A 12,328-nucleotide genomic window follows, 5' to 3' on the forward strand; every position below is an offset into this window, starting at 1 on the left:
ATATGATGAGGATGAGGATGGTATTTAAGTGCTTACCATGTGCCAAGCACTGTAATAAGCGCTGGGGTAGATACAAAATCATCAGGTTGGTCACTGTCCCAGTTCCACATGGGACTCCTAGTCTAAGTAGAAACGACAGGTATTGATAAATAACATCAACATTTCCTTTTAGCTATTTTTGCTGTAATCAGAGTTTGGCAATCAGACTTAAAATATATGCTCTCCAGGATGAGAGAGAGAGAGAATACAGCACTTATGTTCATATCTTGAAATTATATATTATGAATTATTTATATTAACATCTGTCTCCTCCTCTAGTCTGCGGTCAGGGACCATGTCTGCCAACTCTGTTGATTTTTACTCTCCCAAGCGACTAGTACAATGTTCTGCACATAATAAATGCTCAGTAAATATCATTGATGATGATTGATGATCTATATGGCATCCATTAGCCATACTTCGAACATAGCTTCAATGCTGGTAGACTGATTTCATTCTCACTAATAACGTTCACACAAACCTTCAGATGTTAAAGTCTGGTGCAAATTAGCCTCTAATTACAGTAACTGGATTCTTATCTAATGGCAAACCTATCCAAAGTACTTACTCTTTGAAGGTATTCTGACAAAGCAGGCATTTGCACAGAGAGGGAAAATATGCATATGTTTGTGAAGAAGTCCTGTGGCAACTCCTTGGTTCATTTGCAGTGTTCGTGATCTTGAATTTTGGAGTCTGTGGGTTCACCTGCTGTATGTAGGACCTAACTAAATCCAAGGCTTTCCTTTCCCAGGGTTGTTAGCTGTTTGCCATTGGCCACTTCCTTAAGGTGAGATTAAAGGCCCCATCATATGGTATGGGTCAGGAATTTGCAGGAAGAGGAGGAGGAGGAGAAGCCAGTAATGATGGCAGAAAAGCTGTGGAGCTCCTGTTTGGGGCAGTGTGAGTTGTGGCTTCAGTTGCTTTGGAATGGTGACAGAAGCAGGGCAGGAATTTAGAGGTAGAGAGAGAGACTCGAGCTCCCACACTCCTATCCATAATCCCCCCGTACCATTTCTCCCCTATTCCAAATGCTTCTGATTAAACAGCCACCATCCATTCCGGTGGTAAAATAGATGCGAGTCACTGTTGCTATTTCTCAGTTCGTTAAGGGAACTATCCATTTTTAAAATTAGAGGAAAATGGAGTACAAGTACATTAATTTCATGAGCTGCTTTTCGTGCGCACCGCATCAAAAGGAAGGATTTTTCCGAGAAACACGATGCACCAAGTGACATTTTTCTGCCTTATCTCTTAAGTCCTTTATTTTGTGATTTGTGCTGTCTGCTGGGTGACTGCAGAGTTCCCCAAATATTCAAGTAGAAGTTGAAAGTTTAGAACAGCCCCAAGTTTAATTCTAAATGTACCCAGAACCAAATTTCTGGAGTATCAGCCAACTGAACAGTAACAATAACAGGAATTGGGTTGCAGCGTTTTAAACTATGTGGTAAATCGGTCACTGACAATTTTGAACATGGCGTGGTGCTCTTAAAACGGAATAGCCCATGTGAGCATTACATCAGAGACTCTTGGAGTAAGTCAGGACTAGCCAAATAAACTGTGCTCTTTGGTGATTGTGAATTGTTTCAGAAGCTCCTTTAGAGTTTTATGTGGAATTTTTCCTTATTGCTTTCACCCCCTTCAGCATTTCCCTCCCCCTCTAGCGTCTCCTTTGTCAATAATATAGAATTCCGCCCCCCGCAGAAACAGTCCTTGCCATTGTCAGTGGCTGGGGGTGGTTATAAACATTACTCTTGGGCCGAGCTCTCTGTAGTATGTCATTCTGAAATAATGGAACTGTCTAGTTCTATTATGCTGCTTTTATTGGACCCGGCATCCAATATTGGAAAATGTGGTGTATATTGATTTTAGTAGAGTAAATCTCTTCCTTGGTCTATATGGATTTATTCAAACTCTCCATTTCTAAGGATTCCTTCACCTTATTTCGTAGTCTAATGCTAGGAGGGAAAATGTTTTGTTTTGGTTTTTCGGAATGCACTGATGTCACGGTTTACAATCCTATCTTGCAGGTAGTGTCGTTAGAGCATCAGAAGACATTTAATTCTACCTTTCATTTTTTTTCAGCTCAGAAAAACAACAGAAGCAAAATCTGTCTTTTGTTCTGTTCCTGGAAACAGATAACTCTAAAGTCACATTCCTAAAAAAGAAAGAAATTGAGGCCAATTCCCACTTCTCCCCAGTGTATGTACATTGCTATGCACATAGTAAGTGCTCAATAAGTCCTTTTGATTGATTTCAGCCAGCTTCCCTTCTTGGGCACTTTTCCCTTTTTTGATAAGAGCCCTTTGCATGCTTCTTGATCTCGGCTAAGAACCTTCGGTGAAAGTGGCTAGAGCTGATAGATCCAGAATGGAGAATGAAAACTTAACACTTGTGACAGGAACGTAGTACACTTTAACAAATAACTAGACATCAGAGTATCTAATATAGGGAGGTAGGTAAACGGATTACCTTTATGTCCTTTAGAACGTCGGTGATTTATTTAGGGGACTTGGGCTTGACTGAGTATCTGTTCTTGTTCTGTGAAGTAAAGCTAATGCTCTTGGTTCCATTGGTTGAAAAGCACTGACAAACTAGCTGGGTAATCAATCGATGGTATTTATTAAGCATTTACTTTGTGCGGAGCACTACTAAGTACTTGGGAAAGTAGAGTACGGCAGATTTGGCAGACATGATCCCTGTCCACAAGGAGCTTAGAGGAGACAGTGATTTTACTGATACTTGAAGTAAAATTGTTTTGTCGGACTGTATTGTTGTCCCCAAGTGGTGACCAGGTGTGTCTACCCATGCTGTGCTCCTCCTTCTCACTCTTTTCCTCTCCCTTCACCCCAGCTGCTGTTTCAAATTCCACCCCACTTCTCATGGTGGCTTTTAAAACTTTTTCTTATTTTCTTGCAGTACCCCTTGTGCTCCCCTTCCCTCACCTCTGCCCTTATTATTTTAAGATTTTACTTTGTTTCATCGCTGGGGCTGGGCCCTTTCCAAGTCTGCCAAACCAGTGGGGTCTGAAGTGGTTCAGGACGGAACAGAGGAGAAAGAAATGGAGGTTCCTTCTCTCCTTCCCAGTTTTCCTTTCCCAGCTCTAGCAGCTTTGGAGGTCCCAGGGGTGTGGGCTGAAAACCATGGCAGCAAAACAAGGAAACAAATGAAAAAATGGCAGAGCAGGGCAAGAGGGGAAGCCACAGAGATGGTGGGGGAGGGGGATGGAAGAAGAGGAGAAGTTTTTAAAGAGGGCCAGAGAGGGTGGGGAGGGAATAGTTGAGGACAGGGATGGGTGGGGGAAGGGTGAGCTTACCAAATCACCCCCCAGGGACACCAGCGAGGGACAGCAGGACGCTTTTACTGCAAGCAGAAGTAAAAGTTGGCCACTCTCTTATGAAAGCAAATGGTCACCTTTTAATTCTCTTTCCTAAATTAAGACACTTAGATTGATACCTTTGTGCCCACTTAGTTCATGGCTTCTGAGAGCCAGGCAGATGGTTACCTGAGTCGTACCAGACCGCCCTTCATCACCCTTGGTGGCAGCAGCCGTAAGAGGCAGATAAGTAGATATCTAAATATAAGCTTATTTCTTTGAGAGTTTTCATCTGGTGTGAGGGATTTGTAGGGAATTTAGAAAAAAAAATCCAGAAAGCTGGTTTTGCCCTTGAGCTGGCCGGCCTTGAGCTTACTTGGCTCCTGGGGATAATAGAATAAAGGTCTTTACCCACAATGGGGTGATTTGTCAGTGGCTGGACTTCTTCAGCCCACTTCCAAACCAGCATTCCCTGTCTAAGCCCTCTTTTCACACTCCCTTCTGCCTCACCCTCATTTTCTCTGTTTATTCATCTCTCTCTCAGCCCCATAGCAATTTATGTCTGTATCAGTAATTTATTCATTTATGTCGATGTTCTTTCATTCATTCAATAGTATTTACTGAGCGCTTACTATGTGCAGAGCACTGTACTAAGCGCTTGGGATGAACAAGTCGGCAACAGATAGAGACAGTCCCTGCCGTTTGACGGGCTTACAGTCTAATCGGGGGAGACGGACAGACGAGAACGATGGCAATAAACAGAGTCGAGGGGAAGAACATCTCGTAAAAACAATGGCAACTAAATAGAATCGAGGCGATGTACAATTCATTAACAAAATAAATAGGGTAACGAAAATATATACAGTTTAGCGGACGAGTACAGTGCCGTGGGGATGGGAAGGGAGAGGTGGAGGAGCAGAGGGAAAAGGGGAAAATGAGGGTTTAGCTGCAGAGAGGTAAAGGGGGGATGGCAGAGGGAGTAGAGGGAGAAGAGGAGCTCAGTCTGGGAACGCCTCTTGGAGGAGGTGAGTTTTAAGTAGGGTCTGTCTGCTCCTCTAGACTGTGAGCTCGATGTGGGCAGGTAAGCTGTTTACTAACTCTGTAAACTCTGTTGTGCTCTCCCAAACGCTTTACAGTGCTCTCCACACAAGCGAGCGCTGAAGAAATACAGCTGATTGATCAACTGTAGAGGGAATGGAGCCCAGAGGGTATCCGCATTAATAATAAAGAATTTTTGTTTGCTGATACTCTCTGGGCTTTTTTCCCCTCTGAGTCCCTGAGCTGTGGGTAGGAAACCTCTCTACCGACTCTGTTATATTGTATTCCCCCAAGCACTTAGTACAGTGCTTTGCACTCAATAAATATGATTGTTGGATTGATCAGTGATCTGGAACTATTGATTTCATAGTGCCTATGTGGTGAAGAGCCCCGTACTGGCAAGAGACGGTTCCTATGCACCTGCTGAGTTCTTTTCTCCTCTGTGGGCTCGTTGTTGGCAGGGTTCCTCTCCTCTTGGTGATTCTCACTCTGGCTCAGATCCATCAACCTAACTTCAGAGTCTCTCCAGTGGCACAGTCGGGGAGTGAAAGAAGTAGTACAGCAAGGCAGCTGGGGCTGACTGGGTGGTCTCACTTCATACCTTTTGTCGGTCAATCAATCAGTCATATTCATTGAGCACTTACTGTGTGCTGATCACTGTACTAAGGGCTTGGGAGAGGACAGTATAACCTGAAACACCCACAACGAGCTTACAGTCAAGAGGGGGAGACAAACATTAATACAAAGAAATAAATTACAGATATGTACATAATGTGCTGTGGGGCTGAGGCAGGTGGATGAATAAAGGGTGAAGCAGAAGTAAGTGGGATAAGAGGAAAGGCAGGCTTAGTCAGGGAAGGCCTCTTGGAGGAGACATCCTGCAGTTTACCCTTCCAAATGATGCACCCTGAGAGATGGGAGGGGCGGAATGGAGTGAGGTCAAGTGACTGACTCTTGCCATTCAGGGCTAGAACTAGGAACAGAGCTGAGATGTCTTGGCTCACCCAGACCAGGATGACTGCCTGCTAGGTAGCAGAGTGACTCTTTAAATGCAGCTGCAGGGGCAATACTATTGCTACCTGGGACTGGAAATGTAACGTGGAATTTTGTATAGACACAGAATGTACTTACGGAAGCCAGAGTGCTCAAAAACACTCTGTAGGCAGGGAACTGCATGGGACAGGCTATTCCCATCAAAATCCCAGTATTTCTAATGGACTTTTCCAGTGCATCAAGCCCTTTTTCAGTCTTTAAGTCAAACCGCTGTGTTACTTGCCTTAAAACTTTCTGTGTCCCCAAAAACTGTTTTACTAATGCAGGCTGGGCATATCATTTGTTTTTGATTCCTCTGGAGGGTCTCCCATGATACAGAGCGCAGCGCTGTTTCATCATTATCTGTAAAATGTTTCAAGAAAGTACTGGCACTGTAAATAGAGCACTGGGCAGTGCGTCAGAAGACCTGGGTTACAGGGCCATCCTTGTACCTGTAGATCAATCCATGATGTTTATCGAACACTTATGGTATATGGAGAACTTGCACTGTACCATGTGCTTATTGTATACTTCTGGTGATGTACATCTGGGTCCTAGATGGTGGAAGAGTGAGGAGAAATAGAAATGTAGACAAATATTCCGAGAATCATGTATTAGATACTGAACTAGAGGGGTCTTAAATCTGACCCAGCTTTGTCATTTCTTAACTAAGATTATAAGCAAGCTTCGAGGGAGTAATAAGACATTTGACTTGAAAATTTCCTGAGAAGAAGCTTTGCAGACTGAGTGTTATATCCTCCCAAGTTTTTAGTACAATGCCCTGCACACAAGAAAGCACTCAATAAATACCAGTGATTAACTGAGTATCCCATGCCATTTCTATTCAAATCACAGGCCCCTCTCTACCTATTCATACAGCTGGATGAGCCCCTTGAGTAGGAAACGAAATCTAAATTTTTTGTTCAAGGGGAATGGGAGGGTCAGAAGCATGTGGAAGAGCAGGATATGATCACTTCCGGACAGCGCATGCCACTGGAGTGAAGTGAGCCCGGGAGTGAATACGAAGCTTACCGAGTTCTACCTTGGGGTGCTCGTCCACTTGGGATCAACCACTGCAGAGTCTCCTCTAAGTAGCTATTTTTTCCTCAGGTGTGGGCTGTCCGCCCCCCTCACCCTCACCCATCCTCCTCTCCAGCCTGCTCCCTGGACCGGAGAAATCCTGGAACTCTGGAGCAGACTGAGAGGGAGCCAGACCCCGGATCCAGTAACGACAGTACTCTAAGATGGAGGAGGCTCCACTCCAGTGGCCTCTCAGGGCCAAGTTTCCCACCACTAACTCCCCTTCCCTCCCCGGCGACCAGATCTAGCCCTGCCCAGGATATGGGCCCTGAGGGCATCCCGCTGGAGATCACTGGGCTAAAGTAGTCATGTCTAACTGTCTTAGGACTGACGACTGCTTCTGTGCTTCTCGAAAACTGGACGCCGTGGCCACCGAAGCGAAGTTCAAGCAGGATCTGGGCTTCCGAATGCTGAACTGCGGACGGACGGATCTAGTGAAGCAGGCCGTGTCTCTGCTGGGACCCGATGGAATCAACAGCATGAGTGAACAGGTACAACTGGCAAAGTCGGGAACTTGAACTGAATGGGCCTACCAGGGTCCACTGCAACCAGAACTGCTAATGATAGGAATAATAACGATGGTATTTGTTAAGCGCTTATGATGTGCCAAGCACTGCTCTAAGCACTGGGGTAGATACTAGGTAATTAGGTTGTCCCACATGGGACTAACAATCCTAACCCCCATTTTAAAGAGGTAACTGAGGCACAGAGAAGTGAAGTGACTTGCCCAAAATCACACAGCTGACAAGCGGCGGAGCCAGGATTAGAACCCCCAACCTCTCACTCCCAAGCCTGTGCTCTTTTCACTAAGCCATGCTGCTTCTCTAGCCACGCTGTTTCTCCATTTTACTCTCAATGGATCCCATCTTTGCTTTCTTGGGCTTACACTTAAGCATCCCAGATGAAGTCTTTGGGCCCTGTAGTCAGCAAGGAGCCCTGGATCACTTGTATCGTTGCCCACTTAATTCCGGACTCATACATTCAAGAGCTGCAAGGAGACTGCCCATTAATTCAGGCAGTCAGCCTTCTTTTGTGTTTGACTTGTGTCCTTGGCGAAGTATGATGCTGCTGTTTGCATTTCCACATTCTACCTCTGCACGAAGGCAGGCCTGCTCATTGCTTGTAGATTTCCATCTCTGATATAGAGTAATAATAATTATGGTGCTTGTCGAGTGCTTATTTCTCAATTGAACACTGGGGTAAAGAGATTCAAGATAATCAGGTTAGAGACAATTCCCGTCCCACATGGGGCTCACGGTTTAAGCAGGAGGGAGTGAATGCAACTTGAATTCAGAAACACCACCCCCCCACCAAAAGCAGTTTTACTGAATGACTTCAACCTCCCTGAGCCTCTGGGTACTTCAGTGTTGCCGAAGCAGTATTTGATGGGCATCTTAGAGCTGGAAAGGAAAACAGAGTGTCTGCTTTAGTAAAGAGATGTCAGTGTGGTTCACTGTCCTGAAAAGACATTCTAAAACAGACCCACTGACTTAAGGTTGTTAAATGTTAAGAGCAACTTAGAGTTTAGCCTGCTGGTCGTCTTTGAATCATGAAGACATAGAAAGTACATAGCTACATTTTGTGGGGAAGGTAGGGAGGAGAGGATGGAGGTTGCGGGTCCTTAAGTTCATCCATTCTGGCCTCTATCTATATTGGTCATCTCTTTGGAAGTGGAAATCTTTGAAAAAAGCTTATTTTTGTAGCCAGTTCTTTTAGAATTCTCCAAGTCTGAACCACAGGACAAAATACAATTTCACCCTAATTTTTTTTCCAAAAAGCATCCTTTACTTAGATACTGAGAACTAGTAGTTGATGGAAAAGTTTTTATTTCAGCCCTCTTTTTAAGGTATCCCATAAAAATAGACATTTAAGACTTTCTTTCAAAAGTGTCTCCATATCTCTTCCACATGACCTGTGGGTACAAGCTTCTTCCTTAGCCTTTTTCTCTTGGTGGTTGTTTAGCGTTTTCTATGTGCCGAGCACTGAACTAAGCACTGGGGTACATATGAGGTGTTCAGGTTGGACACGGCGCCTGCCCTATATGGGGCTCACAATCTAAGGTGGGGGGGAAGATTTCATCCCTATTTGGCAGACTTCCCCAAGGTCATACAGCAGGCAAATGGCAGAGCTGGGGATAGAACCCTAATTCCTCCAAAGTCTCCAGCGGTAGGATCCAGTGATAGTCTTCCCTATCCTCAAGACTGTAAGATCATTGTGGGCAAGAAATATGTCAACCAACCCTGTTTTATTGTACTGTTCCAAGTGCTTAGAACGGTGCTCTGCACAGAGTAAGCACTCAATAAATGGTATTGATGATGATGAAGTCCTCTGACTCCTAGGCCCACGCTGCCTCCCAATCTATGTGGTCACTCACGTTACCTGGCAGAAGTGCGACAATATTCACGCAGGTTGGCTTAATCCTGGTTCTGATCTTTCACAGGGCATGACCCCTCTGATGTATGCCTGTGTCCGGGGAGATGAAGCCATGGTCCAGATGCTGCTGGATGCCGGAGCGGATCTGAACGTGGAGGTAGAGATGTTTCCCTTGCCCTTCTCGCGCCCATCCCTTGTCTCTTTACTCTTGCAGTGTCACAAAGCACAGAGGGAAGGAGGGCAGGGGGAGGATACACCCAAAGAATTTCTTTTCTCCTTGGAACCAGGACTAGAGTTTTCTGGCTGGTTTCATTGCCTTTTATTATGCTCCATCTGTCCTGAGCATAGATCACCTTCAATTGGGCAACATTCCAGAGAACTAAATATATTTGCATTCCTTAAATGCATGGCACGTTAGCTCTCCCTTAGTTCCTCTACAGAGTTCCCTAACTTTTATTGTCGATATTCCTGTTGGAAGAGCAGCAGAAAGTAGCTTTTCCAGGTCATCTTCCGGGTGATAGATTGATACTGGAGCTTTCCTTCATTTTCTCAGCTGATGCTCCTCATAGTGAGGTCCATATTTAACAGTGGGCTGAGAAGATCAGGTGTGATTGGCACTCCATTCTACAATGCTTGCACGTAAAGATAGATCCACACTGCACAAGTGGGTTTCTCCCATTCACAACCTGAGTCTGTTTTTGCGCCCAGATCTTGGTGTCATGAGCTCTATGGAGCCTTTTCTCTACGAAGTCTGCGTCCCACATTGGCTTCCCAGGAGTCCACCATGCTGTTGGTTTGTTTCAGACCGTGGTTCACATGTCTTTAATTTGTCTATTCTGCCCGTCTGGCTTGCGTGTGCCCCTTTTCAGTTCACCATACAGCACCTGCTTGGGTTTTGTGCTGCCATCCGTTCTCCTCACATAACCTGCCCAGAGGAGCTCTGTCACTGTGAGCATTACCTCAGTGGTGATGAGGTGACTGCATCTCAAGACCTCGGTATTGGTAATCCATTTGCTGTTGAGAAGGTCGTAGGGACATGGGTGAAACTGCTTTAGAAGATTGGATGTGTTTTCTGTTAGTTACAGATCTCACAGCCATATAGAAATTTGGACAGCACAGCAGCTTTGAAGACCTTCGATATCATTGGAGCTAGAGTCTTTATTGTTGTTACACTCTGCCTGAAAGTCTGCTGGAAACCAGTCTGGTCTATTTTCATTCTCTTTATCATCCTTTTTATCCTCTTTCATCCTCTTTATCAAGCAAGGCATAATTGGATAGTCCTCATCCTAGGTCACAGATTTGAACCACAGCTTTAAGTTCATTGAAGTCAGTGAAGATGTTTGTGTGTAGGCTGGACTTTCTTCAAACTCATTGTCAGTCCGGAGGGTTTTAAAGCGATTCATTGTCATTCGCGTGTCCTTTTATTATAAGAAGAATAATGATAGAGGTATTTGTGAAGCGTTTACTGTGTACTAAGCACTAGGGTAGATACGAGATCATCAGGTACCACCTGGGGATCACGTTATAAGTTGGAGGGAGTACAAGTATTAAATCTATGTTTTACAGATGAGGAAACTGAGGCATAGAGAAGTAAAACAACTCTCCCAAGGTCACACAGCAGGCAAGTGGCAGAGATGGAATTAGAACCCAGAGCAGGTCCTCTGACTCGAAGGCCTATTCTCTTTCCACTAGGCCATGCTGCTCTTCTGTGTACTTTAAAAGTATGGTCATCTGCATATAGCAGTTCCTAAACAATAGTGTCAAAATCTTTTCATGATGCTTTTGAAACCTTGATAAGCTGGAAGAATTTTCCAGCACCTTGAAAGCATATTCTGACTCCAATTTCCAGTTCTCATATTGCATCGTCAAGTGTGGCACCACAGAATAGACTGAACAGATGGAATGGGACCTAACAGAAAGCCCTGCTTTACTCCAGCAGTGATGGAGAAAGTGTCATTCAGGGCAGTTCAAATTTGATCAACCGTACCACCCTGGGGGAAGTTTAAAGAACTTGGTGAATTTTTCAGGATGCGCAAAATTGCCTAACAAATCCCTGAGTCCGGCCCTGTTGGTGGTGTCAAATGCTAGCGTAAAGTTAATGAGCGCAGTATAGAGGTTATGATGGTGTTCTCTGCATTTGTCCTACATCTGTTTTGCTCCGATTATATCTGCTGGACTGTGTTTCAGTCGGAAGAGTCAAGGAGTGCACAGTTGGCTTTGGATTTTAGTAGAAGAGGGAAGCAAGGGAAGCAGCATTGCCTAGTGGACATAGCACGGGCCTGGGAGTCAAAAGGCCCTGGATTCTAGGCCTGGATCCGCCACTTGTCTGATGTGTGACCTTAGACAAGTCATTTCACTTCTCTGTACCTCATTTATCATCTGTAAAGTGGGGATTAAGACTGTGAGCCCCTTGTGGGACATGAACAGTGTCTAACCTGATTATCTTGTATCTATCCCATTGCTTAGAACAGTGCCTGGTATATGTAAGCGCTTAACAAATACCATTAAAAAAAGCTTACGCGGACCTCTTTGGATTAGATTCTCTCCTTGCTTATAGATTTCTTCAGCAATGCCATCAAATACAGATGTTCTTCCATTTTTCTGGGCTCTAACTGTGAGGATTACTTCCACAGAGTCAGAGGTTAGGTTCTGCCTACACGTTTTAGCGTGTCTTCTCTGCCTCAAAAGGTTGATTGACTGTCAGTGGTGTGTTCCGTTCATTGAAATATTTTGTCTCTCTGTGTGAGATTCCCACTCAGCCTATGTGTTGAGGGTTATTCCAACTGTACCCTTTAATGGTGCCATAGTTTGGAGATAGGAAGTTTCTTTAGTGAAGAATAATAGTCTTTAATTTGGTTCCCTTCAACTTTGAAGTCCCTTCTCTAGCCACACATGCTTCTTAGTGTGATCTGTTTATTCTATTACAGGTTTTGTAGGCTTCCCTTTCTGTTTTGATCATGAGAAGCTGCAAGGTGATGTTGATGAGTTTCTTGCTTTGCTGAAAATAGTTTTTCCCATCTCTGAGGTTTTTTTGCATCGAACCAGACTCGATGATGTATCTCTGTCTCTGTGTCTCTGTGAAGCAGCATGGCTTAGAGGATAGAGCACAGGCCTGGGAGTCAGAAGGACTTGGGTTCTAATCCTGGCTCTGCCACTTGTTTGCTGTGTGACCTTGGGCAAGTCACTTCACTTCTCTGTGCCTCAATTACCTCGTCTATAAAATGGGGATAAAGAGTGTGTCCGACCCGATTAACTCATATCTACCCCAGGGCTTAGAACAGTGCTTGGCATGTAGAAAGCGCTTAACAGGTACCCTAATTATTCTTATTAAGTGCCTATTTGCTGTTCACATCACCCTTCATATTTAGGGTTCCTTGTTCCAGCCAGGCTGTCGTAATGCTATGAGAAAGCACCCTGAAGGTTTCTTTTTATTTCCTGGAGCTGGATATTTAG

General features: G+C 44.6%; 1 protein-coding gene across 2 annotated transcripts in view; it reads left to right on the forward strand.

The window, feature by feature from the left end:
- Positions 1-12,328, forward strand: part of BTBD11 (BTB domain containing 11) — a 267,602-nt gene that overhangs the window by 225,163 nt on the left and 30,111 nt on the right. For both annotated transcript variants that reach the window (XM_039914090.1, XM_029078674.1), the window contains exons 7-8: positions 6,828-6,993; positions 8,943-9,032. In XM_039914090.1, the coding sequence (XP_039770024.1) occupies positions 6,828-6,993; positions 8,943-9,032 (256 nt within the window). The remainder of the gene's footprint in view (positions 1-6,827; positions 6,994-8,942; positions 9,033-12,328) is intronic.

Source organism: Ornithorhynchus anatinus, chromosome 14 (genome assembly GCF_004115215.2).
Source record: "Ornithorhynchus anatinus isolate Pmale09 chromosome 14, mOrnAna1.pri.v4, whole genome shotgun sequence".
NCBI classification, from domain to species: domain Eukaryota; kingdom Metazoa; phylum Chordata; class Mammalia; order Monotremata; family Ornithorhynchidae; genus Ornithorhynchus; species Ornithorhynchus anatinus.